The sequence below is a fragment of the Lonchura striata genome, chromosome 1, assembly GCF_046129695.1.
Source record: "Lonchura striata isolate bLonStr1 chromosome 1, bLonStr1.mat, whole genome shotgun sequence".
Classification (NCBI taxonomy): domain Eukaryota; kingdom Metazoa; phylum Chordata; class Aves; order Passeriformes; family Estrildidae; genus Lonchura; species Lonchura striata.
In genome coordinates this window covers 52,982,373-53,008,143 of record NC_134603.1, presented here as the reverse complement: position 1 = coordinate 53,008,143, position 25,771 = coordinate 52,982,373, and the positions used below count along the sequence as shown (strand labels likewise).

The 25,771-nt window shown below is 39.6% G+C and overlaps 1 protein-coding gene across 1 annotated transcript; it reads left to right on the top strand.

Moving 5' to 3' along the window:
• Positions 1-1,194: 1,194 nt before the first annotated feature.
• On the top strand, positions 1,195-24,625 carry AFG3L2 (AFG3 like matrix AAA peptidase subunit 2). Its single transcript, XM_021527785.2, has 17 exons — positions 1,195-1,350; positions 6,342-6,441; positions 6,930-6,998; positions 7,450-7,565; positions 8,494-8,646; positions 10,765-10,839; positions 12,312-12,433; positions 14,714-14,987; positions 15,519-15,656; positions 17,305-17,458; positions 18,040-18,147; positions 18,267-18,392; positions 19,434-19,544; positions 20,127-20,242; positions 21,158-21,358; positions 22,973-23,167; positions 24,264-24,625. Exons 1-17 carry the CDS (start codon positions 1,225-1,227, stop codon positions 24,504-24,506), a joined length of 2,427 nt encoding a protein of 808 aa, XP_021383460.1. The 5' UTR covers positions 1,195-1,224; the 3' UTR covers positions 24,507-24,625.
• The last annotated feature ends 1,146 nt before the right edge of the window (positions 24,626-25,771 follow it).

Here is a 25,771-nt window from a genome sequence, read left to right as displayed (position 1 = left end):
AGAGGACTTTGCACGGACTCATTCCACAGCAAACACATTGATATGAAATGCCTTACATAATGGGGCAAATATAGGAGACAGATTTCCTTATTTCCTACTTTGGCTTTGTAGAACATTACTGCAGGCTAAAGGGGACCCACCCTTCTCAGTGATGCTGTCTGGCCTGGGCTGGGCTGGGCTGAGCCATGCCCCGCTGACTCACCTGCACCCTTGAGTCAGCAAAGGGACTGGGACAAGCTGGAAAGATGGGCTGGGACCAACAGCATGAGGTTCAACAAGAGCAAATGCTGGGCCCCACACTTTGGCCACAATAACCCCATGCAGCACTACAGACTGCGGTCAGAGTGCTTAGAAAGTGGCCCAGTGGAAAAGAGCCTGGGGGTGCTGGTCAACAAGACTGAACGTGAGCCAGCATGTGCCCAGGTGGCCAAGAAGGTCAGTGGTACCCTGGCCTGCATCAGAAACAGTGTGTCCCGCAGGACCAGGAGGGGATTTCCCCCCTGTATTCAGCACTGGTGAGGCCACACCTTAAATACTGGGTTCCATTCTGGGCCCCTCGGTTCAGAAGGACATGGAGATGCTGGAGCGTGCCCAGAGCAGGGCAATGAAGCTGGTGAAGGGTCTGGAGCACATGTCCTGTGAGGAGCAGCCGAGGGAGCTGAGGGTGTTTAGCCTGGAAGACAGGCGGCTCGGGGGTGACCGTATCGCTCTCTACGACCGCCTGAAAGGAGGTGTTGGCCGGGTGGGGGTCGGTCCTTCTCCCGGGCGAGCAGGACAAGAGCACGTAACTTCAAACTGCGCCAGGGGAGGTTCAAGTTGGACATTAGGAAGAAATTCCTTACAGAAAGGGGGATTAAATATTGGAATGGGCTGCTCAGGGAGGTGGTGTTGTCACTGTCCCTGGAGGTGTTTAAGGAGAGCTCGGACGTGGCACCTGGTGCCATGGTCTAGCTGAGGTGGTGGCGCTGGGTCACAGGCTGCACTCGATGATCCCGGAGATGTTTTCCAACCCGGTGCATCCCGGGATTCCGGGAAACCCGACCGCCCCGGGGGGCGGGGCTCCGCTGGGGAGGGCGGTGGGCGTGGTCAGAGGGCAGCGCGCGCCGGGGGCGTGGCCTCTGCCGGGGCGGGGCCAGGCTGCCCGTCGGACGCAGAGGAAATGCACGCGGCGGCGCGGTGACGTCAGGCGGCGCGGGCCGGCGGTGACGGCGGGTCCGGGCGGCCATGGCGCACCGGTACCTGCTGCTGGCGCGGGGCGGCGGCGGCCGCCGGGGGCTGCCCGGGGCCCCGCTGCAGCAGCTGCTCTGCGGGAGGGGCCTGCTCGGGGGGGCACGGCCCTGCCTGGCGCAGGTGAGGAGCGAGCGCGGCGGCCGGGGTCGAGGGAGGGCCGCGGTGGCGGGCGGCCCCGCGGCGGGGAAAGGCGCCCCGCTGCTTGGAGCCGAGCGCGTCTCTGCTGCCCGCGGCCTTCCCCGGCTCGTCCTCGCCCCGGTCGGAGGACGCAGCCCCGGCCTGCTCCGTGCCGGCCCTTCCGGGCGGCGGCGAGCGACGGCCCGTGATGGGTGAGCGGGCGGGCTGCGGTGCCGCGGCTCCCGGCCTGGCAGTGGCACCGGCTCCGTGCGGGAGAACCTGCGGGCTCCTTCGGCCCCAGCGGAGTTGTCTTCAAGAAGGACGACGAGGCGACACCGCAGAGCTGCTGCTGGTGCTGTATCTCCTGTATTCATAGAAACGTAGAATGTTAGGAGTTTTAAGGGACCGTAAGGATTCTCTCTTCCCAACTCCTCTGCCACGGTCAGGGACACCTCCCACTATGCCAGGTTGCTTAGAAGCCCATGCAGCCTGGCCTTGAACACTACACCTGCAGCTTCTCTGAGCAACATGTTCCAGTGTCTCACCACCCTCACAGTAAATAATTTCTTCCTGATATCTAACTTAATTTCTCTTCTTTGAATTTGTACCCATTATTCCTTGTCCTATCACTACAGTTCCTGATAAAGAATCAGTCTCTGGCTCCTCTGTAGACCCACTTCAGATACTGTAACTGTGAGCTCTCCATGCAACTTTCCTCCAGGTGGAGCAACCCCAACTTTTTCAGCTTCTCTTCATAGAGGAGGGTTCCCACTAGTTTCCCAGGTGCTGTGTCCCACCTAATTCCAAATTCCAGGTTCTTCCATTGCTTTCTCAGGGTGATGAGTTGGGTCAGGTGGATTTGTGGCTGGGTGAGAGACTGATATGTTAAAGGTTAGTGACTGGGCGGTTTGTTTTGGGTGTCAGTGCTATGGAAAAGAGGAGCCTGGTTGTTTGCAACCCGGGATTGCACAGTGCAATGATGCCATGAATCTGCACCTACAGTTGTGGTATTAACTGATAAATCACGATGTCTGTGTATTCATTGTTAGCAAAATGGCTTTCACTGTCAGCTGTTAGAAGATGTGTATTACCCTTATGGACAGCTCTAACACGGTGGGGGAGTGGCAGGCCTATGGGGCTGCATAAGAAAAGGAAGATGCTTAATTCCTCTCTCTTTCATGGGCATCTTGCTTTTCTTTGTTTTCCTGTACCATAGACTGGTGAACAGCCACACCTTTATAGCTGTGAAGGTTATCTCTAGGATAGTGATAATTGTGAGAGGAATACACACGGAAGGATGTTAGTAGCTTTATTGTCAGCATGAATATGTGGCTTGTTTTTAATGGTGAATTTGGTTTTGTTTGATCAGAGCCAAACATAATTTCAGCAATAAATAAAATATTGTCACCAGTGCTACTGATCTCTCAGGAGACTAATTCTTGTTTCTTTCAACAGAATTTAATGAGTTCCTATTTGGAATCAATCTTAGGAAGGCACTTTGTCTTCATTCTAGCATGTGGCCCTGTGTATAGGCAGAAAAATGAGGGTCTTTGTTCCATAAAAGCCATTACTTTTTAAAATTGATCCTTCTTTAAGAAAAAGTGAGTGGCTTGGAATCATAGAACCTTAGAAAGGCTTGGGTTGGAGGGGCCCTTAAAGATCATCCAGCCCCCCTTACCATGGGCAGAGACACTTCCCACCAGACCAGGTTGCTCAGGGCACCATCCCATCTGACCCTGAATACTTCCAGGCATCCACAACTTCTCTGAGCAACCTGATCCAGTGGCTCACCACCCTGTAGGTGTAAAGAATTTCTTCTTATTTCTAATCCAAATCTCTACTCTTTTAGTTTAAAACCATTTCCCCTTGTCCTATCACTATTTGCCCATGCAGAGAGTAACTTGCATTAAGGTAAATTTCTTTACCAGCTTTTTGTTGCTTGTTGTCCCCTCTTCCCATTATGTTCTTATATAATATTTTGGTGGCTGTTAGATAATTAAGACTTCTGGTTTAATTTTGCTTTGATTTGGAACGTGATAATGGGTAAAACTGTAAACTTCCAGCTTTCTAGAATTAATTTATTCACTATCCTATCTGTATAGCTAAGCAAATTGATTTTCTGTTCCTGCCTTGTGTAGCTTTGGTTTTGTAAACTGTTTAAGTAGTTTTGCTTGTGGTCTTGGGTTTATGTGACACTCTGGGCTAGTAACATTTTATGGGTTATTTTAACTCTAAAACTGATCTTTGTGTGTTTTGCTTATCTAGAACTTATATTTTTAAAAGTCTTGATTTTTGGGATGGTGTCACAAGGTTTGCCTGAAAGAAAAAAATCAGGTTTTTGTTTTGTTTTCTGGGGGGGGTTTTGTTTTTTATTTTATGCACTGAATTTTTTTGCCTCTGACTGGGAGACACTTGGCAAGAGTTTCCTGGTATGCAGCCCAAAGCAGCATCCAGTCAAAATGTGCTCTGTTTGCTTTCTCTCTGTTTAGGAAGTGGGTGTGCTTATATCAGCTAAGCTTGCTGTGGCACCCCCCCTTGCCAGACACCCCCAGGGACAAGCCCTGTATCGGGATGATCAGTTTTTGTGCTGATGTTTTAGAGAGTTCTTGAATATCTTCAGTGAGCAGGACTCTACAACGTCTCTGGGCAGCCTGTCCCAGTGCTTAGTCACCCACACAGTAAAGACGTTCTTCCTCCTGCTCAGGTGGAGCTTCCTGTGCATCAGTTTCTGCCCATTACCTCTTGTCCTATTGCCCAGCACCACTGAGAAGAGCCTGGATCAAACTTCCTGGCACCTTCCCCTCAGATATTTAAAAACAATAATGAGGTCCCCTCTCAGCCATCTCTTTCAAAGCAGTCAGGTGACTCTGAACGTGCCATGAAGTCACTTGTTCCTTTTTCTCACAATGCAGCTTCAAAGCACTCAGCTCTCTGCATATTAACTTGACAGGTGACTGCGTGTATTCATGGAATTTAGGATCTGTAGAGACAATCCGACAAGAAGCAATCCCATTATTCAGGCCTGCCCCAAAGTTTTATCTGCTTAGCCTTCTCTCTCCTTCACTTAAACTATAACTTAACTCTGTAGTAAACCTGTGCTAGTCTAGCTGAACCAGGCAATTAGATTTGGCTTACTTAAACTTTTATTTTAAACATGAGCAGTTGTTTAGTCTTAGTTGGAGTAAAGCTTTCAGAATCTTCCAGTCTCTTTGCAAATAAAAAGTAATCTGAGTTTGCAGAAGAACTAAGTCCCTAATTTTTGTGTGTTGTAGGGGAGCACTGACATAGGAGAAAACCCCACTGTTTCTTCGAGTTTCATCAGTTGCTGCAGCGTTCACTCCCTGTCTGTATTTGAACTCTACGTGATCTGTGGCAAACTCTTTTATTGCCCACATGGCTGCGTCCCACTTGTCCTAAAACTTCTTCGAGGAGCACAGATTGGACTTAATAGCTGTTTTCTACATTAGCTTCTCTCTAGACTATCTGCACTGCACATGCTTCTGATAATCAGTGAAATTACAGTCTTGGATTTTCAGTAACAGATTTTATTCAGACACATGCAGCGGCACAAAACCAATGGCTTGATCAAGCAGCCCAAGAATTCTTAGCTCAGTCTATAGCAAAAGCAAGGAATGTGAACATTTTGGTGTTCTTCTTGATTCCAGCAGGTGGAACTATAGGGATGCTTGAAATAAGTCTAATGTATTTCATCATTTAATAAGGGGTGGAAGGGGAAACTCCAGATAGAAGATTTCAGTGGAGTTGCAGCATTCAGTTAATGAATGGTAGCATGCCTAGGGAAGTTCTAGTGTGCAATCAAGTAATTGAAAGTTTCTTTAATATGCAAAAAATAGGTTTTGTTTACAGCCACTGTACCTTGACCATAGCACTGAGCTTCCCTTCACAGAAATAGTCCTAGAGGTGTTAGTCCCAGACAGATGTTTGCTGTCTTGCAAGGATACAAGGATACTTGGAGTCATGTTTTCAGGACCTGTTGCTTTTCAGATAGTGTTTGGTTTTTTGCATTTTACTATTTCTGTGACTCTTAAGGTAAATAGCTTCCAATGAAGAAGAACAGGAAACTGAGTGCCTTCATGTGGCAGAAGGAGTGGAGGCAAAAGGAAAGTTAGTCTGTTGGGAAATTTTGGCATGGATAATAATTTGTTTCTCAGAAGTGTTGGAAAAACTTATGAAGGGGATTTTATCTAAGTCCTATTTGAAGAAATCAGGTATGATTTCTCTTGAATAAAATTGCAGTTTACACTTTTTTAAAGTATTCAGCTCTAGTAGCAAAATTTTGTTAAGAATTAGTGAGTTTAAATATTTAAATTTCCCTCATTGCACTTAAATGATGAATAACAGCCTTAGAACAAGGAGCAATAGCCTTAGGTTTGTTGTGGTTTTAAAACTGGATGTTTACCCACTTAGGGCTTTAGATCTTTTTGAGCTGAGATTCCTCATCTGTTGTAGTTTCTTAGCTGGATGTAAGCATTGTCTGCTACATCTTTTGGATTCAAGTAGATCTCTCATGTACAGAAGCTACAACTTCTTAACTATTTGAAAAAAAGTTGCAGACAAAACATGATTCAGTACTGTGTGGATCATGCTTGTATAGTCACAGTTAATGTTGCACTTCAATGTCATTCAGCTGGTATGATGAAACATGTCCCATAGGAATCAATGTACATTTAATGTTCATAGCTTGTAGTGTTTTCTGCTAGACTTTTCTCTTTTAATAAAGAATGTTTTGTTTGTGTGTAAGATGAAACTCTGTTCTTAACAATGAGAATAGAAATCTCCTTGCTGTAGAAATTACTCATTTGATGAACTTTTCTCATTATTGTCTTACTTTCTGGCACACAGCAGTTATTACAAGGTCTGTTGTAAAGTTCCAGTTGGGAAGCAGTGTCTGACTAGCTGCCAGGCTCTACTAGTAAGCTTGAAGATTTCTGTGGCATGTTCTTGTTGCTTTATATGTCTTTTTCATCTTTCAGCTCTGTGACCAAGTGACCCCTGGAGTTACTGCTGATAGAAGCACTGTTTTGGCAAGTGTAATCGCTGCTTGCAGAAGGCTTTTCTCTCAACCTCCCAAAGGTGACTGTAACTTCGATTTGTGAAACGAAGCAGAGTGCTTACATACCTTGCTGAAGACTGCACTTATGTACTATTTAGCTTTATTGTCTGTGGGGAAGTCAGTTCTTGTACTAACCTATAATATATAATATACTAACCCAGTTCTTGTACTAAGCCTATAATATTGAGATGGAATGTTTGATTTATAGGATTTTTAGGAACTATTAAAGAATAGTGTAGTTTGCTCAACTTCACACTGTGTGGTAGACCTTTGTGTTGACCTAGGTTTCTCTATCTCTGGTTAAAACATTGCTTTACTTCATTAAATAGATGTGGCATTCTCTTGTCAACGAGACTGGGTAGAGCTTTTCAACAAAAAGACAAGAACAAAGCTGTTTTTGCAGTCTGTATGTTCCTAGCTTCTTTGCTGGTGTATATATTCTACTGAAGTGTGGTAAAACAACTGTAAAATAAAAACCAATTGTGAGCTCCTTTCCTCTTTTCAATAGGATTTGAAAAGTATTTTCCCAATGGGAAGAAATCTAATGGAACTAAAGGTACACCTGGAGAAACAAAAGGTAGAAAAGCTGCTTGACTTCAGTTCTTTGTGGAATGTGTATCCATTAAATTAGATTTTGGCATAACAATTGTGAGTTTGGGTTTTAGGTTTTTTCTTTATTTTTCAGGGAAGATATATTTGTACCAGATTAGTTTAGAAGTGCAAATTGTTGTTTTTCTATATATGATATGAAAGCAAAATAATGATCATTTTCTGTAATACTATTTATTTTTATGCTTCTGTTGGAGTTCTGTCCCTCAGTTGTAAGTTAACAGACCTCTCTTTTGGTCATAACTATCTCTCTGCCATTTACTGGACTATATATCTGGTTTTCTATGGAAAATGCTGTTTTTTACATCATCTAATTATTGTAGTATTGCAGACTAGTATATTTTTCAGAACATCTCCTTAATATAAATAATAAAAAGTAATGTGAGATTAGCATAAGATGTATTTTTTTTTTTTATTAGAAACAAAGCAAGCTACTTCCAGGCAACCCAGTGGAACTAGTAGTGGAGGAGGTGGGAGTGGTGGAAAAAAAGGAGGCAAGAAAGAAGAAACTCACTGGTGGACCAGATTACAGAAGGTTTTGCCTTTAAAATACCTTTATGTCTCTGTCCTGTCTTCATTAAATAACCTTACAAGATTTTGCTTTTTAAGGCCGTATTCTGATTGCCCAAATCTTGTTCAAGCTTCCTGTGCCAGGCCTTTCATGGCAAGTGGCTCTAGGTGGCTCCCCACTCATGCCTTTCATGAATAACTATTTTGTACATAACTCCAGAGGCATCTACCTCTGTTCAGGAATGTTAATGAAGTTAAAGCTGTGTGAATGTGGTTGCTAGTAGTCAGTGCTCTTAGAGGGGAGCCTCAGACTTTTAAAGGCCTCGTGTTTTGTTTCAGTGGCAATTTGGAGAATTTTCTGACCACATAATGGTCATTAAATGTAGTTTGCTCTTATGTGTTCTGACCTTGATGGAATACTTATGTGAAAAGTATTGAAATTTATTGCCAGCTGTAACACAAAGATGATGGCACCTGACAGTACAGGAATGTATAAAATATTCCTGTATATATATAAAGAATTATTTTAGTGCAGGTTTTTCATCCTTATTTCTGTTTTTGGTGTTTTTTTTTCCTTCTGTTAGTTTTTTCCTTTATTTTTTGTTGGTCTAGCATGCACTCCTGGAGACCAAGAATAATTGTTTTAGAATGGAGGCAAAAAGGTCATGTGATTTTTTTTTTTTCCTTTCTAAAAACAGTAGTTAATGGATCAAAACTCTTCAATTACTGTTTGTAAAACACTTCAAGATTTTCTATTGCTGTAATTCCTCATTTCTATGTGAAATATCTGAAGTGTATTCATACAATAAAGCAGACCTTTGTTTAACATTCTCTGTGGCAACCTTGAGGGCAGGAAATAGAAGCTACAAAGAAATACCAGAACCTGTTTCCTATGTGCTTACTTATAACAGACTCTAATTTTTTTTTTTTTTTTTGCCTTCTCCATTTCCTAGGGTGACATTCCATGGGATGTCAGGGAGTTTCGGATGTATGTAGTGGGAAGTTCTTTTTTCTGGACAATGGTTGTGTACTACTTCTTCTTCAGGGTCCCTGGGAGAGAAATCACCTGGAAAGACTTTGTCAACAGCTACCTTTCTAAAGGATTGGTGAGTGGGGAGGGGAATCAGTGTGAAACATCAGAGTGCTGAAAATGCTCATTTCTGCCTCCCCAGTTAGGCTTGCATTTGTGTGTCTGTAGGGTGAGAATTGGCTCAGTGTAGTTTTGAGGGAGAAAGGAATTAGCTTTCATTTTAATCAGTTCCTAGATATGATGTTCAGGATGGATGTGTGAAGATTTATGTCATTTTAAGAGAGGAGAGGGAATAACAACTCAGGACATAACTTTGGTTGGATATCTCATGTGGGTGCTGGTATGAGGGGGCAGTGTAGCCACACTCTCTGGGTGTTATGGCAAGCTGACATAATGGCTTAAAGAGACATACCAGCTGCCTTTGGAAGAAGTTTACTCATAACCTAATCACTTGCATGAGCCCATCCTTCTGAAAATAAAAGGTTTTCTGCTTGTTTCATGCCTGAAATCAGTTCCTTGGGGAAGCTGAGAAGCAGCAGTGAGAGCAGAAGGGGATGGGTGGGGAATGGAAGAATCCTTTCAAGGACAATACATTCATCAGCCTGACTGTGTTGTAAAGTAGCCTTCTCTCTTTGTTTTCTCCTCTCATATTCTCTTACCTGGAGCCACTACTGGAGCAATCAATTTTATCATCAGTATCCTATTTCTCTGTAGAACTTGGCAGCTTTCCATACTTGGAGTAATAGGTTGGTGATGCCCTGGAGTTCAGGAGATTGTGTCTTGCACAGGCTTTATCCACTTCAGGAGCCACTAATTCTTTGCTCTGTTCCTCCCTGCTGGTAGCTTTGCCCTACAGATTAGGGAAGGAAGCACTGGGTTGGTTTGTCCTCTAGGTTTCAGACCTAGAGGGATTTTCTGTTAACACAAATTAACCTTCCATTACCTTACTTTGGTAAGCTGCTGAACAGGGTGTCTCTTACCTTTCTTTTCTAACTGATCTCTTCAGAGCTGCTCTGTATGCTTCTGCCCAGACTGTCTTACAGTCAGTCCTGTTATAAATTGGTGATTTTTACATCTTGTGAAAAAAACCCATACTGATTGAATTTCTGAAGCTGTAAGACACTTAACTTTGTAAAAATATTAGTTTAGCTGTTACAGTGAACAAAGCCTGAAGCCTCCTTGCAGAAAAGCATTGTGAAAGGAGGCTGTTGCACAAAACCAAGTTTCTTGTGTCTTTGTAAGATGTAGTGTGGATATTTCGACAGATTAATTGTGTAGCTATCAAGTGCTGTTGGCTGCCTTGGTGGGAACAAGACAGCACTACTGGAGTCATGTGCTTTTCAAAACAGATGTTCAGGTAGTGTTGGGAGAAATCAGGTTAGTTTTAGTGACTTCTTAGCTCGTGTCTTCAATTCTATCAGAAATCACCACATGTAGTGAGTTCAGGGAATAACCTTACTAACCTATGTGCAGTTCAGGCCCAACTTCTAAAACCAGATTGCTAGTTTTAAATGCTTTAAAAATATTAAAACCAGATATTTTATGGAAAGGGAAAGAAAACGTGGAAAAATTTTTAGTTGACTTCTAAAAAGGCCCTGTCAAATCCAAGCAATTAACCATTGGAGGACACCTGTCAAAAAGATCTTAATGGTATATATATCTGTTAAACCTATAGCACAGTTCCTAGGTTTATATGGTATCTGTTACCTCAGCTAAATACTTCTTTACCTAATTGATGTTATTGTATTTAATATTGTAGCACAGGAAGCCCTTTCTATTAGGGAAAACAGCTTTTAGAACAAAGTTCAGATTTCCATCATTTTGCTCAGTTTGATTTGTTTTGGAAGCTGCTCTAGAGTTTGGAATCATATAACTGACTGCTTTTGATGTTTAACCACTGAGATTATTAACTACTGTTTAACTATTTTACTATAACTGATTTTTGCTGAGGCATGCATTGAGTTTTTCCTTGAGAAAAGGGTACGATGTCAATCTTTCAATCTAAATTCTGATGTGCCTTTTTTCATTATTATATACATGATTCCTAATGGCCAACTGTAGGCTGTGGAACTGTCCTGATGTACATGATTAATTGTAGTCTCCTAACTAGAAAAAAGATTCAAATTTGTTATCTGAAGCTGTGGTGGAAGCACAGTGACGGTACACTCTTCACTCAGGTTTTGTTCTTCTGCAGGTGGACAGACTTGAAGTGGTGAACAAGCGCTTTGTTAGAGTCATCTTTGTTCCTGGAAAGTCTCCTCATGAATGGGTAAATGCTCTTAATACATGTGCATGAGATACTAGAAGCAGCAAAACAGTCTTTTTATGTAAAATTTGAGTCAAAAACTTAGTCTGTATCATTAATAATTTCTTAATCAAAAACATATTTTCTTGTTATGTTATCCTAAATCATGTGTTTTTCACTTTACTGTACCAGGTTTTTTTTCCATAGATACCTTTAAACTATGACAAGTATTTCTTTTCCAGCACTGTGCTCTTTAATACAGACACTTAAACAGGAAGAGCAAGAAATTGTTGAAGGTTCTGTGTTTTTAACTGCTGTTTTCCATCTGCTCAAGAAAATCCCAGACTTAAGTTCACATACTTATGAATCTTTTCTGTTCCAGACTCCTTTTAGCCAGTTACTTGAGAAAACAAAGACAAGTGTTTGGTTCCAAAGTATTTCTTTCATGGAGTTGCTCTTCTAGTAGCACAATGGGGAATAGGCTGATGCAGGTGAAAGTCTTCCAAAGAATGATACCCATTGGCAGAGACCTATTAAAAATATTTAAAATTTTTGTAGAAAAATCAAAGAAACATTAGAAAAGCTTTATCAGGTTACCTCTTCTTAGGTGGTAGAGCTTTTCTTAACTGTACTTCTAAAACACAGAAAGACAGATACCTCCAAACACTCATACCTCCTGGGTAAAGTGAAATCTTGCAGCAATTACTTAATCAGTGAGTTTCAGTGTGGCTTATTTAACACTTACTCTTTAGCCCACATACAACCAGTTGTCTTTGTTTCCCAATCAGTTAACTGCTCTGTTTTTTCTTTTTCAGTATTAGAGTGAGGAGGGACAAGTCAGGCAGGTCATGGTGCAAAAGGGGAGATTTTCTTGACCAGATCTCAATGCATTTTGAAAGTAATGGCTGGATTTTTCTTTCTGGTCTGTGATAATTTTTTGCTGGGTGTTTTTTTTTGTTTGTTTGTTTGTTTGTTTTGTTTTTGTTTTTTTTTGTGAAGACAGCTGACTTTAAAGCTAGTATAAAATACATAAGTTTATACTACTTCTTAGTATATACTACTAAGAAGTAGTATAAACTACTTCTTAATCAGAAGGGCTGAGACCTTCAAATAAAACAGTAAGTTGTATTACTGCTGTGTTTCCAGGTTCAGTGCTCTGTATTATTCTGACTATATAGGTCCCTTATAGAGATCTGTTTATTACTCCTTTCTAGTTTGTTTCTGAAGAAAATGCCAGGATTTCCATCTGTTTAAAGTGCCCTAAAACTACTGGGATTTATCATCTCTGAAGAATCAGTGATAGATAGAAGTGTATTCAGGTTGGGAGCTTCAGATTTGTTGTGTGCCTCTTATACCAGTTAAACACTTGACAAGGCAACTTAAACTTGATCAAAATCTAACACATGCATAAGGAATTACCAGACTAGAAGAAGCTGGTTTGTAGTGAAGATTAAATAAGATAGGGCAGTTGGTCATCTCTGCTTTCTTCCTTGCAGTACGTCTGGTTTAATATTGGTAGTGTGGACACTTTTGAACGGAATCTGGAGACTGTGCAGCAAGATCTGGGAATAGAAGTGGAGAACAGATTGCCTGTAGTCTACTCAACAGAGAGTGATGGGTAAGAAGTTGCTTTAAAAAGTCTCTGGTAAAAAAAAAGGTTGTGTTTACAGTAGAGAAGTAGGTTTGTAATATGCATACCTTATGCTTCACTAGGTGGCAGTATTATCAGAATAACAATCAGCTCGGGTTTATTTTTGAGTGTTAAGTGTAAGAGAAGCTGTTCAGTACTTTGTCTATGAAGAAATCCATATCCTCCTACTCTAAATATAGCTTCTTATTATATAAATGTTATACTGTAACTCCTTTCTTCATTTAAGCCCTTCCTCCCTGTGACTTTTACTAGAGCAAGAGTTAGCTGGTCACAGCAGCAGAGCTCCAGGGATGACGCTTATGTAGATTTCTGAACAGACAGATTATATCACAGAACCAGAGTATATTGGCTGAGGTATTCTGGGCATCAATTTTTGGCCAAAAACTAAACATAAATCAAATTTTGGGGCCTTGGAAAAAAGCAAGAAATGGGTGATTAAGTAGATCACTCTAACTTGCCTGTTAACAGAAACTGGAAGATGCATCATGCTTTTAATTGTTAAGAAAAATAGTACTGATACTAGATTTACAGCATTGTTGCTTCCCATTATACTAGATTTGTGTTCTTTGTATTAACCGTATGTAGCTGAACATTATTGACTTTATTTAGAAGACAGTAAAAGTGCTTCTCTGATGTATTTTTCCAAATGGCTTAGAAGACAAACGTCTTGTAACCCGAGGACTAGTTTATTTTTGAGTGAGCAGTTTAGAAATTACTCCTGCTGATGTCTGTCAATTAGGTTTTTTTATCATCAGGAAGTTCGACTTGGGGTGTAGTAGCTCATGAAAATGGCTCATTTAGTGCCTCTCATGTGTTTACATACTTGGTACTTGCGGGTATTTGTTTTGATTTGGGGGAATGGAGGAGAATGTCTCAGTTTTACTGCAGTGTGTGTTACCGAGCTGCTGCTGCCTGTTGGTCTTGGTGGCAACAAGAAGAATGGTGGTCTTCATTCTGGGCAATCCTGCGACTTCAGACAGGAGTTTTTATTTCCCTGTTGTACACACTGCCTGACTCATTTCTGTGTTTCTTTATAATGGAGCATGCTGCGGTCCGTAAATTAACCTGTTGAACCCTTATTTAAACAAACCTGGGGAAAAGTGATGGTTAGGGCAATGCAGCGCTTGTGTGAAAAGGCTGCATATCAGCCTGAGGCTTCTCACCACAGACTGGGAAAAGTAGATCGGTTCCTATGCCTTTTTCAGCCTTGTACAGACCTTACTTCCTGAATCACTCTTTCTGACCACAGCTCTGATCCTTTCCTCCTCAGTGTCTGTTCTTCATATAGATATTTATATATATTGCTCTGCCCCAGGAAAGCCACAGAAAACAGGGAGAGAGCAGCTATATAATCAAAGTACTGCTGTTCCCTGTTGGATAAGAATCTGCTGAATACCACAGTTGAGGGAAAAGTCCTTCTTTTCCTCTTTATCCCAGGAATGTGGGTTATCTGTAGAGCCTGGAAATCCTGTGCTTTATGATTGTCCTTCTTTTCTGCATTTTGTTTTTGCCCAGTGTGGTTGGAACGTCTTGTGAGCTCTTTGTTGAATCTGTTCCTTTTCACAGAAAAATCTGTACAGTGCTCAGATACTATGATATAAAGAGAACTGTGTTAGGGTTTTGGGCTTTTACAGAGCTGTGCTAGAAAGCTGGAGGACAATGGACAATGAATAATAATTTTAACAAACCCAAACCACAAAACAGAAACAAAAAAACCCACCTCAAGAAACCACCCCTCCCCCCCCTGCAAATCTGTATCCTTGAAAATGAAAATGGAAACATCAAAAAGAGAAAAGAAAATGTAAAAAGCTGAAAGACCTAAGGGAAGAAGAGAATGTATTTTGGAGAGAAATTTCTGCTTGAAGTAATAGGATACACTATCTGTATGCTATCTAATGCATCTTACTTTGAGAATATAACCATTTACATAAGTAGTCCTGTAAATTTACCTTTGAAAAACAAGCTACTTCTGTTTATTAGGCAATGCAATTTTTCCTCTGCAAAACTCAGCAATGTTACTTGATTTGCTTGGTTTAAAAACAAGCAACTAAAAGTATAACATCTTTTTTCTCGAATTTATTTGGATGGTTTCCCAGTGTGAACAACCTGCAGAAGCACAAACATTACAAGTTAATAGAGCATTAGTCCTGAATTTGCTTATGATGGGACCAACGTCTTATATTTGGTTATTTGCAGTAATGGATTTTTGTGATAGTTTTCTCTTTTTTTGTTTGTTTTCCTCCACAGATCATTTCTCCTCAGTTTGCTGCCTACAATTCTGATTATTGGTTCATTGCTGTACACATTAAGAAGAGGTCCTGCAGGCTTAGGTCGGGCAGGGCGTGGAATGGGTGGACTTTTCAGTGTTGGTGAAACTACAGCCAAAGTCCTTAAGGATGAAATAGATGTTAAATTCAAAGATGTAGCTGGCTGTGAGGAGGCCAAATTAGAGATAATGGAGTTTGTGAACTTCCTGAAAAATCCCAAACAATATGAGGATCTGGGAGCAAAAATTCCAAAGGTAAGGGACTGATGACTTAGACTTTGTTCTTCTAGTAGTCCTCAGTATTCTAAACTGTACTGGGATTGTTTACATATGCAATGGTTTCCAGCTTCTGTCTTCCAATCAGAAAAAAAATAAGTAAGCATTAAGTGGCAGCAGTGTTAACTGTGGTGCCAGAAGACTTGCCTTGTGGAATACAGTATCAGCAGTGATACACATATAGGTATAACAGCAATCTTGCAAGTAGTTATTACAGAGTTGCCTTTTGGCTGTGCTGGCAGTTGGCATGCTAATGATGTACCTTTTTCTTTTTTAATATGTCAGTCAAAGAAAACACTGTTCCTGAAACTCTAAGACAGCATGTTAGTGTTGTATCTCATTTGTTTTCCCTTTTGCTCCTTTAAAGGAGGGATTAATCTTCAGTTATTTCTTTGCATGATTTTGACTGTGGTGAAAGAAAAGCCAGAGGACTCAATATCATTAATATGTTATTTCATAGGCTTAATATATGTTTTCTTTATGAGGAAAATATACCTGTTTCTCTTGCAGGGGGCAATTCTGACAGGTCCTCCAGGTACTGGGAAAACACTTCTGGCTAAAGCTACCGCTGGAGAAGCCAATGTGCCATTTATCACCGTCAATGGCTCAGAGTTCTTAGAGATGTTTGTTGGTGTGGGTCCAGCACGAGTAAGTCTTTGGCCTTGCTGTTTTCTTGCAGTATTGCTGTTGAAAGGATGTTGTCAGGTTTGGGAGATAAATGGTTTGATTACAGCTGAAGTTCTTTATTCTATGCAGATTTCTTACAAGTGATGCCAGATGCACATCTAAACACAAAAATCATCAGTGTACCTTTAATGAAAGTTACAAAGGCAGTTCAATAGCTGGTTTCAGCCCATTAAGGATGTGCCTCTTTTCAGGTGCTTGAGAACACATAACAGCATTCTTTAAGCTCTCATCTGAAGTAAATTTACTATCTGGATCAGAAATCTGTAGCTTATTCGACTACTGCTATGGGAATGCCTCTTCCTGCTCTAAATCCTGCTTCTTTGAAGAACTTTAATTCTCTTTGTAGTTTGAAACTCTTAGTTGTAAAGAGTTGTCTAAGACATTGATTGCTGATTGAAATATGAGTCCCTTGACTGATTTCTGGAGATCAGGTGTTTTAAAGAACCAAATATACGTCTGATTTTTTTTTTTTGTGCTTTTCTGCCTTAACTGTCCTAAGAAAGCTCATTAAAAATACGTGAAGTGCTATAAACAAGTTACTGATAGTGTTTTATGGTAATTGAAGTTTGGGAAAGGATTAGGTAACCCAAAATTATAGTGATACTTAGACTTCTGTTGTCAATAGACACGTGAAATGCTGCAAAGCAAAGTGATTTAATTTTTCTGTACACGTCTCTGAAAGTACTTTTATTATCCTGTGAAATCTGTTGATATAACTTTGGCTGGGAATCAAGGTTTCAACACAGTTGATAATTTCTGATGCCTATAGAAAACAACATGAGAGAGTTTTACTTTCAGTTCCTATTTATTTATTAAATAAGGCAGTTGTTAGTGAATCTAATTGATAATTCGTAAATTGAATGTGGTGGAATTAAAACTACTTACACAGCCTTGGTTTCTTCAGTGACTTTTTAGTGTATATGCATATGGAAATCTTTAGTTTCCACAATGCATATAGACTAAAAATAGTTTTGTGATTCTGGATATCTGCTTATTCCAGTAAAAAGAGAATTCACTTCAAGCATCTGATAAGTGTTTATCTTGTTCCTTCATTGTACTTCTTAAAAAAAATTTTGATGACTTTCTGTTGTACAGCCTACTGTCCAAAATTTGCATCTCTTCATGTGCTGGACATTTTTTGTCATCAGAGAAACATTCTGTAATTGCATCACTAAGTACAGAGTAGTAAAGCTCTGAGCTGCATCTAATTCTCATTCAGGTCAAAACTCTTCCATTAATTTTTCATTTCCTGTTTGCTCCAGTTCGATTCCTCAGTTGTGATCTGTTAACTCACTGAACTGGTTTTAATGAGGCCCTTCTGATAGGTTTGTAAAGTATGAAGGTCTAAAAAAAAATGCAGCTATCTACTCATGTCCCAGATGCTTTCTCTAGACTTCTAGAAGTTAACTTCCAAATTAATATTTGAAGGGGAATTAAGTAATTTACCATTGCCTTGAGGGCTGGCTGAAAGCTTTGGAATGAATGCTTGTTCAGAGCTATACCCAGTTACAGGGATGCTGTTACTGATCTGCCTCTTCCCACCCCTCCCCATCCCCCAACTCAAAAGAGTTACAAACCAGTCTGATACATTCCCTGCTCTTGTGTTAAGGTTCGAGACTTATTTGCCCTGGCTCGTAAAAATGCCCCGTGCATTCTCTTCATTGATGAAATAGATGCAGTAGGGAGGAAGAGAGGAAGGGGCAACTTTGGAGGACAAAGTGAGCAAGAGAACACACTCAATCAGCTTTTAGTAGAAATGGATGGTGAGTATTTAATGCTTAATACTATGTTATAATAACAAGGATGTTTGAAAGAACATGCTTGTTCAGACCTGCTAACTAAGATTTGGATTCTAGCTTAAATTCAAATTGTCTCTGTTTCCTTGTTTCCTAAAATAAAGCATGGTGACTCACTTTGCTGCAGCCTGATGTTTTACTAAAATTCATTCAGAGAAGAAGAACCCTCATTCTATATCTCCTAATTCTTTGTCATAGTTGAATAGACAAAAAAAATTCCTCACAATGAGACCAGTCTGTTTGTAAAAAAATATAGCTAGCCATGCTGATTTCCTGAGCAGTTAATCTATTATTGTATTTTGGAGATAAAGCAGGATTTGATGTAGTACTTCACAAAGCAGAGCCCAAGGCCATTTTCTTGCTTGTTATGAAAAGCTGGACAATGCAGCAATAAATAGAAATATTTTCAACTTTAAGATCATTTGTTTGAACTGTTAGTTCTCACAAGACCGTGTAAAGTGGGCAGTCTTTTTATTTGGTTTTTGTTGGTTTCTTTTCACAGAAATTATATTTACACAGCTCTTCTCTTTATCACTTTTCTTTAACAGGGTTTAATACAACGACAAATGTAGTCATTTTGGCAGGTACTAACAGGCCAGATATTTTAGACCCTGCTCTGATGAGACCAGGACGCTTTGACAGGCAGATTTACATTGGTAAGTTTTACCTGGGTGCCTGAAGTCACTGCAATTATTTATACATGTAGCTTCCTTGCACACACTCAGTTTGAATATATGTGTGTGAAAAGTAAAACCATATATCTTTTATTTTAAAGGACCCCCAGATATAAAAGGAAGAGCATCCATTTTCAAAGTTCACCTTAGACCTCTGAAATTAGACACTGTCTTAAATAAAGACAACCTGGCAAGAAAGCTGGCATCACTAACACCTGGGTTTTCTGGTAAGTGACTCCTAATGCCACTATCATTCTCCATTTACTATGTAAGCTGTAGATATTTTATTTCCCTACTAATTATTTTCTTGCACCTGATCTTCTGGATGGCATTTGATTTCATTGTATTTACTGGCACAGCCTGAAATTCTCTTTGCTTGTTAGAGCAAGTAGAAGATTTCTGAGGGTCTCAGGTTTTGTCAGCTTCAGTCAGGGGGACATGAAGAGGGAGTTTCTTCTGTCTTCAGGACAAGCAATTCAGAGGTTTCTGATTGTTATCACTCTTGTGTGTGTTCTTCCTCTGTCCTTTCCTTTGTTTTTTTCATTCTTGAACACTTCTGGAGAAGACCTGGGTTTTGTGGAGTTTGTTTGTATATTCTGTAGTGGAATTTATGTTTCTGGATGTAAAAACCAAAAAGCAGTGCAGAATTCAACTACTGGTCAATACAGATTTGAAATGAGTTAGATTATAAGCCAGTAATGAGAGTTCTCACATTTATTCTGAGTTCAACACCTGTGAATTCTTCACTGGTTTTTCGTCTATATAAAACTAGTTTTCTGGGATTTGACTGTCAATGTTTCTGGCAGCTACAGTGATGATGTTTAGGTACCTCAATAGCACCACTGCAAATGATTTTAAGAAAAAGTGGATGGCATGAAATCAGTAATGTGAAAGGATATCTTCTAAAGATATGCCAATATCTGAGCTATACAGAATTCACATGTAGGAAATGCATGCAGCTAAATATATGCTAGTTTCAGTATAATCTGTTGCAGACAGAAAAGGAAGGTGGGATGTATCAAACAAGTACTTCACTGGTAATAAACCTTATTTGTTGCTGTCTACCTATGAGAAAAATCCTGAAGTCTGTAACTATAGTACATGTATTTAAATACATCATAAATAATTAAGCTATTTCAGAGCACATTACCTTTCATTTTCAAGCTCAGTGAGAATTTATAGCAAACTAGTTATAGGAAAGATTATGTTTATGCTAAACTCGGAGAAAAGTGTTGAAAAGGATCAGTAATTCTTGCCTTGTCTTTTAGGTGCTGATATTGCTAATGTTTGTAATGAAGCCGCTTTAATTGCTGCAAGGCATCTCTCAGATGCTATAAACCAAAAGCATTTTGAGCAAGCAATTGAAAGAGTTATTGGAGGTAGGTGAATAGCACCAATTGTTTCTCAAAAATGGTTATAGGCAACTTCCTTTTTTATATGTGTAGAAAGCCATGCTTTTGAATCTTTGACCTCCTCTTCAAGGTTATTTTCTTTCACTCCTAAACACATTTGATTGAGATTTAGAAAAGAAGTATCCTGTCTATATTACTGACTTCTGTAATAGAGGAAGGCATACAAAGAGAAATTTAATCAGGACATGTTTCTTAATTTCTTCTTCAAAACAGCAAGAGGAAAAACTGTTTGGATTTAGGGATGCTTTTAACTACTGCTAGCCTGAAATAATCTAGAAAATATTTTTAATGTTCAAATGTTTTATTTAAATATTTGAATATTCTTAAGAACTTCAATTAAAACTAAAAAGACTAAGGAAGGACAAGGTTACAGTGAAACCTGGAAACTGTGAGTTTCTAAAACTTGCAGGTTTTGGGGGGATGTTTAAACTTTTTCAATAGATCACATGTATGGCCTCTAAGTATTGCTCACCATTTTTGCAAATGAGGTAAAGGATTTCAGAGAAGAAAGTTGGGTCTGCAACTATTAATCAAATTTATTTTACAAAGGTTTGGAAAAGAAAACTCAAGTACTCCAGCCAGAGGAGAAAAAGACAGTAGCATATCATGAGGCAGGGCATGCAGTTGCAGGGTGGTTTTTGGAACATGCTGACCCGCTGTTAAAGGTAAGAAGGCTAATTTTAACTTTTCATTTTAACAGTAGCATGGACAACATCTTTTTCTTTGTGGTTCCCCCCTACCCAGTGTTAAGAAGATACTAAAATATATTAAAAAGCAGTGTGCGTCAATTTTACAGTACATTTTGGTTCATTTCTTGTAACTTTTTAAACTGTTTTCTGACTTAACTGTTGCAGTTTGTAGTATAATTATCCTTTGAAAGTGAGACCTGTTCTTTTCATGGGTCTGCTACCTTGATGGCTGCTTTTTCTCTGAGGCTTTCAGTACTGATCAGTGGTTTAAGTTACTCTTACCAGGTTACACAGATATACTTCAGGAATATAGAAAGCTAAATTTTAGTTACAGTTTGCTTTCTTTTGGGTTCACAGCATGACAAGTTGAACATAGAGGACATAGCACCCCAATCTCCCAAACTTGCTTTAATATTCATAGTTTTGCATAGCTGTGTTTTTAATCTAATCTCGGGCTTAAAAATATTGTACAGTTTACTGCTGGAAGAAAGGTCATTAGTAAATGTGGAAATTCCTTCAACTGTTCAGAATGCTAAAGGTGGAAAAATGCTCTGTTACAGAGTACATAATGCCCAATACATAACATTCAAGGAATTGTGGATTTTAATTAAAATGGCATTTTTAAAATATGATACAGTTTTTAGAGAAGATATGACAGTGGTCTTACCTTTCTTTTCCAGATATTCTAGTAGTTGTTATCCCAGTTTAGAGCTAGCCAGGGCTTTTAAAGATAAAACACAATGGGGGCAAAACTGTAAATGGAAATAATGTCTGAATTAAACCTCAAGGGAGAGTATGGTGTAGGTTGTGGTATTAAAAAGTAAGTCAAACTGAAGAATGCTTTATGGTTTTAACACTGTTTAGTTGTAGCACTGTTACTTTTGTTTGTAGGTATCTATTATTCCACGTGGTAAAGGACTGGGTTATGCTCAGTATTTGCCCAAAGAACAGTATCTTTATACCAAAGAGCAGCTACTGGACAGAATGTGCATGACTCTGGGAGGACGTGTGTCTGAGCAAATCTTCTTTGGAAGAATTACAACTGGTGCCCAAGATGACTTGAAGAAGGTGACCCAGAGTGCATATGCTCAGGTATAGGCTTCAGTGAGATTTCTTTTTTTCCTTTACAGTTTTCTTTGTCTCTGACCTAACTCATATTTTGCATGATGCCATTTCATCAGGTGCATCCCTAAGAAACCTTGTTTCAGAAAACACTGTATGAATAAGTGTCATGATGTTGTTTAGAGATGCTGATGACTCAGATATTTTGAGTCTCACAACAGCAGTCCGTGCATTAGGCTTCAATTACTGTCCTACATCTGCTCACAGGAACATATGTATTGCAGTTGGATCCCATTGGATTCAATTATATGTGGGAATTGTTATACTTATTTTAAAATGGAATTTAGTGCTCAGATTTGATCTTATCATCCTAGACTTAAAATTGCCCAGTGTGAAGATTCAATTTGGATTCACACTTGAAATCCAGACAACCTTGTATGAAAGCACTATTTGATGTCCTTAAAGGCTATGGGAATTAAGACATCAGTTTTGGTTTGTATCCTATTAACTAATGTAGATGAGTAACTTAAAATCTTATCAATGCAATGACTCCAAATAAATAAGTGTAGCTGTGGGCTACACACAGTTATGTTACTACATTTCCTGCATCAGGACAAAGGGTGTCATCTCATAAGACACTACAAGGAGCAAGAGACATTTTGGAGTACACCTATCTTCCCCTGCACGCTTATCCTCAAGCCCCACCTACTTCCTGGTCTCAGGCATGTTTTTGCTGCATCAGTTCTGGAAGGCAGTGTGTAAATGATATCCTGCAAATTCTGTGAGATCTTCAGTGGCTCTTGTTCAATTTTAAATTTGCAAAATAAGTCTACTTACAGACTTTTGTACATGTCAACCAAAAAAAGTATCAAAATTTTCCTAAGAAAGCAGGTCAAGATGCTTGGTTCTAATGGTGAGATCTCTTTGAATTCTGAATATTCATTGTCATACCTATGTGCCTCTTGCAGTGCTGCTTTAGTAACCATCAAATTGATAGTAACCATGGAGTGAATAAATAAATAGTTTGAACTTGCTTCTACGTCTGCTGCAGCAAAAGGCAACTTAAAACATCCACATTTGGCAACTGGACAAGTCAGTGTTCAGTACTGAGTCAAGCAAGATAAGAATTGTTTTCACATTTGTAGAGGAGTGTCCTGGGATGAAGGGTAGCATATGATTTTTGGACTTGATAGAAAAAACCTTCAAGACCCTCTACTTTAGTACTTAAGTCAGCTTATCTTTATGGGTGAGTAGAATATGCTAAACTTTAGAAGTATTTTGAACTGGCAAAACACTTCTATTTTTGGTAAAGAAGGGTTTTACAGCTTAAGGAAGGCTGAAGTATTTTTTGTGTAATATCTTAGAATTTAAACAGCAAAGCACTATGCATACTTCTAGTAACCACTTCAAAAATGGTGTTATTTGTGTCCTTCACTTTAATCAGTAAAAAGAAATAAGTGAAAGTCAATGCATGTTAACTTCAGTACACTTGAGTTTTCAGGGAAAGGTTGATGTTACAGGAAAAGATTAGGTTGTAGCAAAAGGACTTCTTCCTTTCCTTTTTGTTGGCCATATTTTACATCAAGGTACCCTAAATTCCTGCTGTCTCTCCTTTGTTTGATTTTTTTTTTTTTTTCCCTTCAGATTGTTCAGTTCGGTATGAATGAAAAAGTGGGGCAGATTTCCTTTGATCTCCCTCGTCAAGGAGACATGGTCCTAGAGAAGCCTTACAGCGAGGCAACTGCCAGGTTGATAGACGAAGAAGTGCGGTCACTAATTAACATTGCCTATGAAAGGACATTAAATTTGTTGACTGAGAAGAAAGCAGAAGTGGAGAAGGTGAGCATTACAGTGTTTTTAGCCACTAAGTTCCAGCTGGCAAGCCAAAATCTGAATTGAACTGAATTAGATTTAAAATAGAGACTGTATATGAGGAAGTTTGCTCAAAACACATTTGATGTAATCTTGAGAATGTGTTGCAAGACTTAAAGAGAAACTTCCTTTTGTGTTGGAACACCTCTGAGCATCTCACGAGCCAGATTTAACATGCCTCCCTGCTTATGTGGTCAATATTCATTTGCAAAGTTGGAGGGAAGAGTTTTCCTGCTAACATAATGTTTAGCAGATGTGATAGGCAAACTTAAAAACCCAAAGATTCCATGATCCCAGTTTTTTGGGCTGAAGAAGCTCTTGTAAGCAAGGAAGTTCATATGAGTTCCTTTCTCTGATGTCCTTTTGAGCATTAATAAGAATATCTTTGTCTTCTTCCATTCCTGTCCCTTGGCCACTTGTGATCTGCCTCACTGCAGCCAAGACTCGGCTTGTGCATATTCTCTTTCAAAACCACACCACAAAGGATAATTTTGTAGGATAGGCATCCAATAGGCTTACTGACAAGGAGACAAGTTTGTATGTGCTCCATAAACCCTGTTGTAGCAGGTCAGCATCCCAAAAGAGATCACTGAATGTGGTTTGTGCTGAACAATGAGCTCACTGACCCAAGGCTGCAGACTACCCTGGTGCAGTGTTCACAATTCACACACTGGTATTTTATGTATAAAAAAAGCTTGTAACAGAGCAGCAGCCCGACTGAACCATCCCCACTGACTGGAAGGGAACACTTGTTTTCATCTGTCACTTACTGTCTTGCATCAGGAGCCTTTTGGCAGAAGCAAAAAGCCTCTGTTCTAAAGCAACAGTGACCCACTGTGAGAGCACTTCGCTTAATATAAAAGCGGGATTAAAAATAAAATAGTATTTGTGCTCTCTAAAAATGCTCAAGGGGGAGAAGAACCTTGTATCTGGTGAACCCTGAACAACCTGGTTTTTCTATCAAAATTAATCAATGCCAAACTAACTACCTTAACAAACTCTTCCAAATAGGACAGCCATCTTAGGTAATTGATGTGTCACATAACTTGTTGTGCTATTCCAGGTTGCCCTGCGGCTACTGGAGAAGGAAGTGCTTGATAAAAGTGACATGCTAGACTTGCTTGGCCCAAGACCATTTGCAGAAAAGTCTACTTATGAAGAGTTTGTGGAAGGTACAGGAAGTTTGGATGAGGATACTTCACTACCAGAAGGCCTTAAAGACTGGAACAAAGAGCGTGAAAAAGAAAAAGAGGAGACAACAGATGAACAGGTCGCTAGGCAGATCAGAGGAGGGATGCCATTTTAACTGTGAAGTGTGTGCCCATGGTGACTTGCACTCTGGAAGAGAAACAAACTCACCTAGTTTGTACTTCAAAACAAAAAATATTTATTCAACCAAACTGTATTAGAGATGGGTGGAAGAGTGATCTTTTGGGATGAGATAAGGATGTTCTGCTTCCAATGTACATGTGTGAGATCATCAGTTCCCTGGTAAAAGGTGAACATCTTTTGTTTGCCAGCTGGAGAGACATACAAGGAGTTCAAGCTGCAGTGGAACGTCAGAACTGAGCCTCTCAAGCGTTGGAACAGTTCAGATTCATGCACAGATTTTGTGGCACAGGTTTTTTTTTTTCCCAAACATCTGTAAGCTTACAAAAATCAAAGGGGTTTTTGATTATTTATCTAAACTATACCTGTATGTGACCCGTTTCCAAAAAGAAAAAGAATCATACAAAGTGCATTGTCAAATGTGAAAGTCTGGTTGTACAAAGTACTAGCTTTGCAAAACTATCAGCTCTTTCATCTGACCATTTCCCCTTCGCCTCATTTTGATTTTAGAGTTTGTCTACAAAGAACTGCCATGTAAGTTGACAGTGAAACTGAACACTTGATTAAATATCTTAAAATGTACTCATGGTTCAGTGTCTTAAATTAAGTCTGAAACTGTTTGGCTCCTGCAGTTTTACCAGTCAGTTTTTTACAGAGTTCTGTAAACTATTGAACATATGAATGTGATGTGTAAATACAGTTTGAGTCAATAAAAATAGTACTTTTCTGAACAAAGCTGTCCTTTTTTCTTTTGCTGGTTTCTGGGTATAGAATTCAGAACAATGCAAAACGCTGTTAATATAGGTTAAAATGGTTGTGTTCACAAATACAAGCAGCAACCAAAACCAAAGGTGCTAAAGCAGACTGTCAGAGTTTCATACACATTTGCTTATCAAATGCTGTAGGGAAAAAGCTATAGGGATTTTTCCCTGCTTAGTTGAATACAGTTGTCTTAGTAATCTGCTTCTCGTTGTCTGCTGCCTGCTAATGATTAGTTGGAGAATTATTCTGTTCAAAAATTAATGGCCTTTCTCCTCATCCCAGCAGATGACAGGGAAGCATGGGTGGAGTGGTGGTTAAGGGAGGGAAGGCAAATGAACCAATCTCTGCTGGACCAAAAATCCTTTAAGAGTAATGAGTCAGAGGGCAGGTTAAAAGGATAACTAGTGACTGATTGCATCTGTATGTTGCAACATACTGGAAACCAGTAGGGATGACGAAGGAAAAAGTTTGTCAGAAAGT